Raw genomic sequence first — 5,610 nt, forward strand, 5'->3', positions numbered from 1 at the left:
ACTACTGTGCATAAGAACATGTTTATATCCCCCCTTCGGGAATGGTCTTAAGAAAACTTCTGTGAGTAGTACTGTCCTGTTGGGGTGTATGTACTGGTCTTTGATACAAACATTTTTTAAAAATCCAAAAATAATGTCTAAGAATATAAGTGCAGAATACAACCAGACTCAGGTACAAAACAAGGGAAAGGAAAACTTAACACAATTGTTAGAGATCAAATCAGTCTCAGTGTCACGACCAACAGTCCTCTACCTTACAGTTACCAAGTTTTATAATATGTGGGACGTGCTGACAAAATGACTTACTTCTCGCACTTCACAAATGCCGGTTTTGGCAGAAAATCAACGACGGAGTAAATGTGTAGGTTTTTAACTGTTGTCATTTTCTTCAGGTTTACCATGTGTTTTATTATTTCCAACTAATGAATTATAAAAACTCAGCCTATCAATTCAATACATCTATTTCTACAGGGCTACATATTATAAAAAGTAACTCATTTTCTTAGCACGTCTCACATATGACATATTGGGCCGTTTTCAGTTACTAAAATCATGAAGTCAATGTTCTGTCTGATCTATAAGATTCTTAAGACTGGTCGGAGTCGTTTTTAAGATGATAATTCAAAGACTTGCATTCGAAAAAGCTTGCCATTTTGTGAAACCCAATGTTTGGGGGGTTTTTCATGTCATTTCTCCCAACTAGGTACTGATCAGACAGAACTTTGTGATTCTTGGGCCACGAGTTGTTGAAGGCAATGTACTACACTATCTAACGACAGACTTGTTGTTTTGTTAACTGATCCCATTCAAAACATATTTTCTTTTCCCAATTTGCAGGCACATGAATCAGTTTCTGGCAACCGCAGCCAACAACAACAACAACAACAACAACAACAACAACAACAACAACAACAACAACAGCAACAACATCACGTGCACCTACGGCTGAGTCTCGACTACCGTATCCAGTCTTCTGGCAGCACTGGGTGATGATGAAGCCAAAACGACGACAACACTGATGACGACAACATCGATGATGACGACGACGACGACTCATCCCTTACAGAGCCAGGACTCCTCGGGCATAGACGAAGCCACCTTCCAAAAGATCCGCTGTGTGTTCAGCGTGATTCTCTTCCCAGCCGTGGGCGTCATAGGCACTGTGTCCAATTTCTTCGCCATCGTGGTTTTGGCAAAGCAGGGCTTGACACATTCCAGCAATGTGTCCATGTTCAACATGGCGATAGCGGAGTTCCTCGTCTCAGCTCTCGTGCTCTGTGTCTACACCGACGGCCTTATTGGTAAATGTCCATCAGCTCGTTTCCCCGCCGATCTTGTCGGGTTTCTAGTACGGCTAAAACAGCACCTGGACATGGATGGCTGGTGCCTCTATAGATAAATTATTGATGGTCAAGGTTTCTAATACGGGGTGCCCATTTCGGATGGGATCGGGTCCGGTTGTTTTTTGAGTCGACGAGTCGGGCGCGATCGGCATGTGCCACGATAGCCACTTTTCACTCTCAATCTGGCTACCAAACCACCTTCACCCGACCCGACCCGATCTCCCAATGGACATTTTGGTCAAACAGTTTCTTATTTGTATTAACATATTATGTTATTCATAATTGTGACTGCAGTTACTTTGTGACAGTCTAATGTTGTAGAAATTACATTCTACACAAGGTTCTGAGAAGTTCTAGCAGATGATAAAAAAGAAATGATTGGTGGGGGGAGGGGGGGTTGGCTTCGCTTTTCTAAAAAAAATCACCGTACACGCAATACACATTAGGGGTCGAGCATTGACGAAAGATGGTTTGTTTTGTTTTGTTTTTCATCTTTTCGACAAAGTTCTCTTCTATAACGGCAAGTAACTCTTGCAACACTCAAAAGGAGGAACTTGAACAGAGAATACTATTTAAAATAACAGTTGCGAGGCATTGAGAGAAAAACAGGAACGTACCAAATTAAAAACAAAATACAAGAAAAACTTTACAAACTTTCGTTTTTCGACCTTTTGGATCATTTTTTTACACTTTTTTTTTTTGCTCAATTGTTTTTATGTGCAATAAAAACCTGTTGTTGTGTGTTCTGTTGACAAAAAACTGTGATCAAAGACAAGAAACAAATTGTATAAATGTTCAGCTTCCGCAGACAGTCACGGGCATGAGGTCACCAAACCACTGCCGCCATTGTCTCGGTAACTTTACCTCCCACACCAGGCGACCCCCTCCCCTCCCCCCCCCCCAACCTCCTTCAACTGCAAGTATCTTGACTCCTATTCAGAACACATGGGTATTCCTTCACAAAACCCAAGACAAACAATCAAGATTTAAAGCAATACCAATAAGACCATATGGTCGCTTTTAAACACAAGGAGGCGATCCCGGAAAATGTTTTGAGAAAATCGAAGGTAACGTTTTTGCTCCTGGTTCAGTTTCTTTAAAAGACAAGGAGAGTTTTCTCTATAACCAAACAAATATACACACCAATGAAATCAAACTTCTCCTATAGGTAGTGCAATGCTCACTTTTGGTGTAGGTCAAGATTTCTGGAAACCCCCGAAATCTGGGTCAGCCCGCTTGTCCTTAAAAGCGACCATATGTGAGGCGTGCTGACAAGATATTGTCAAAAAATCGACACTAGCGCCAAATTAGTAGGTTTTCTGTAGATGCCATATTCTTTAAGTAATATTCTTTAATGCTTTACATTATTATTTCACACTTACAAATTTAAAAACTTCACCTCTAAGCAGGGTGTTTTCCATAGGGCTTGAATCTGAGAGACAACTCATTTTGTCAGTGCGATTCACATAATAGGTTCCAGAATTGACAAGCGCGACGCGACTCAATTTTGTATCTCCAGCCCAGTCTTCCAAACCTGCCCCTTAACCCTTAGAATCCACGAACCACGCCGGTGGCAATGCTCGTGATTAGTAGGGAAAGGTGGTTTTGGGGGGGGGGGGGGGGCACAGATTGAGTTACGCACAAGGAGTTTAGAACTGTAAACTCCTTGGTTAAGCATAAAATGGTAGATTTTATTCTCCCAGGGAAGAAAATCAGGCTGACCCACGTCTCAGTCAGACGAAGTTGTCGGTCGGCATGTGTCGATGGGGCCGTCAAAACACACTTAGAATTGGTCGCTTTTAAGCACAAGGGGGGCTATCACGAAAATTGCTGTTTTGAGAAAATCGAAGGTAAAGTTTTTCCCCCTTGTTCAGTTTCTTTAAAAGACAAGGAGAGTTTTCTCTACAACCAAATAAATATACACACCAATGAAAGCAAATTTCTCCTCTAGGTAGTGTAATGCTCACTTTTGAAATAGATCAAGATTTCTGGAAACCCCCGAAATCTGGGTTCGCCCGCTAGAACTTAAAAGCGACCAAGTTTTTAATTTTTTTTTAAATCTTTTACGCGAAAACAGAGAAAGTTGTTGTTGATAATGTTATTATGGCATCGGTGAGCTAGTGGTTAGGCTACCAGACTCGTAATCGTGAGGTTGTGGCGTCGGTGAGCTAGTGGTTAGGCTACCGGACTCGTAATCGTGAGGTTGTGGCGTCGGTGAGCTAGTGGTTAGGCTACCGGACTCGTAATCGTGAGGTTGCGGGTTCGGGGTTTCGAGCCGCGAGCCCGACGTTGTGTCCTTGGGAAAGGCACTTTACACGAATGTTTCTCGATTCACCCAGGTGGGAATGAGTACCCGGCTAGACGGTCAGAGTATAAGAACGTATAGGTACCCGGCCATAGACAGCGAAAGATCTTGTCTGTGCGTTTGTGTTTTGGTGCCTATAAATGGCTGCTTACACTGTATGCTTCCAAGGAAGTTGAGGTTGTTTCAGAATGCTTTCAGGTCTGCTGGGGTAATAGTATAGATTGTGAGGCGCATAGAGCTTGCTGTTGAGCGGGGATCTGCGCTATACAAATGCTATCTATTATTATTATTATTATTATTATTATTATTATTATTATTATTATTATTATTATTATTATTATTATTATTATCCTTGACTTTAATTCTACCCGACTCTCTTCCTGTCAGGTGACTTCGACTCACCAGCCGTGAGAGCCTTCCTGAAGATCCGTGACGAGGCCATCTACCCCACCAGAACGATCACGCGCGGACTTTCCTCCCTGTGCGCCCCTGTCATGGCGGCTGAGAGATTCGTCGACATTTTCTTTCCGTTTGCCGCGGCCAGAATCTTCACCATGCGCAAAACTTTCTTCGTTCACGTTTGCCGGTGGTTGTTTATCACATTTTACTTTCTGCCAACCAACGTTGTGGACAGATACGAGTTTGAAAAACGTGAGATTCCTTCTTCGTCTCTGAACGGTTCTTGGAATGTGAGCGCCACCTCAGTTGTGTACAAGCTCAAGAACAGAGACTGGTATCTTTATCATACCCTCTTGTCTACTCCGATCTTCCTGCAGGCCACTCCCTATATCATCACCGCTTGTTTCAGTATTTGTATCGGATTTCGAATGCGACGCGCGGTGACCTGGAGAAAGAAACAACAGCCGGCTGCCGAGAACACGAGCAACAGGAACTCCCGGCGGGTCACCAAGATCGTACTGATCATCATGGCGCTGTTCATCATCAGCCAACTGCCTTACAACTACCTGTGCACGCTGTGCATCATGGACCCCGAGTCGTGCGTCAGTCTGAGAACGAGGGCACACATGGTCAACCGCTACTGGATCTCTTTTGTGGGCAGCGTCAACTACACCACGGGCTTCTTCGTCTACGTCACTTTCAACCAGAGATTCCGGGACATTTTCCTGCGCACATTTTTGGGCTGTTTCTTCTCAGACACAGAGGCCAAGTCTTAGAGAAATGGCCGGGCTATCTGGGCATGACCGTCGTCTGTTTCTGTGTGGCGTCGGCAAGCTGGGAAAATGTCAGCATAATTTGACAAGAGAAAGGGGGAAAAGAAACTATTTCACTAATTATTTCAAAAATTGTTCCTATTCTTTTTTCTTTCTTTTACTTTTCAATATTTAGAATTTGAATGTCCACGACATATTTCTTGAACACATGCAGCAAGCACGGCAGACCAAGAGACTGCAACACAACATTCTTCAACATGTTGGCCCTTGGTACACAACAATAACATATTTCCATTGTTCCTATATGGCGCTGAAACCTGGACTTTAACAACGAGAGAAGAAAACAAAATAGCTACGTTTGAGACGTGGTGCTACCACAGAATGGCTCAGAAAAAGCTAGAAAGCAAAAAAAAAAGACGACCAATGAGGTGCAAAAGATTCCCCACGTAAGACAAACCCACTATCTCAAAATAATGAGTAGAAAGAATACAATTCTCGGCTCATAAAATTATAAAGCAACCTGATCGTTGTGAAAGAAGTGCTTGAAGGCAAGATGTGGGAGCAAGAGGGCCAGGGGTGGGCAACGTCGAAACATGGACTGGCCTAGGTATATGGCAGAATGTGCAACATGGATGGACAACGTCAAGACATTTTATTGTTAGTTTTACGGTTTTACGGCCCTCGCAACTGCATAAGGTCATGTTAGCGCCAAGGGCTGGATGTCAACAGAGAAGTCTAAACTGGGAATCAGGCTTACTCTGCTCACCTCTCTAGCATCAACAGCACAAAG

General features: G+C 43.2%; 1 protein-coding gene across 1 annotated transcript; it reads left to right on the forward strand.

The window, feature by feature from the left end:
• Positions 1 to 1,036: 1,036 nt before the first annotated feature.
• Positions 1,037 to 4,823, forward strand: LOC101861834 (lysophosphatidic acid receptor 4-like). Its single transcript, XM_005105206.1, has 2 exons — positions 1,037 to 1,301; positions 4,036 to 4,823. The coding sequence occupies exons 1-2, from the start codon at positions 1,037 to 1,039 to the stop codon at positions 4,821 to 4,823; spliced, it is 1,053 nt and encodes a 350-aa protein (XP_005105263.1).
• The last annotated feature ends 787 nt before the right edge of the window (positions 4,824 to 5,610 follow it).

Source organism: Aplysia californica, unplaced genomic scaffold, assembly GCF_000002075.1.
Source record: "Aplysia californica isolate F4 #8 unplaced genomic scaffold, AplCal3.0 scaffold00457, whole genome shotgun sequence".
NCBI lineage: Eukaryota > Metazoa > Mollusca > Gastropoda > Aplysiida > Aplysiidae > Aplysia > Aplysia californica.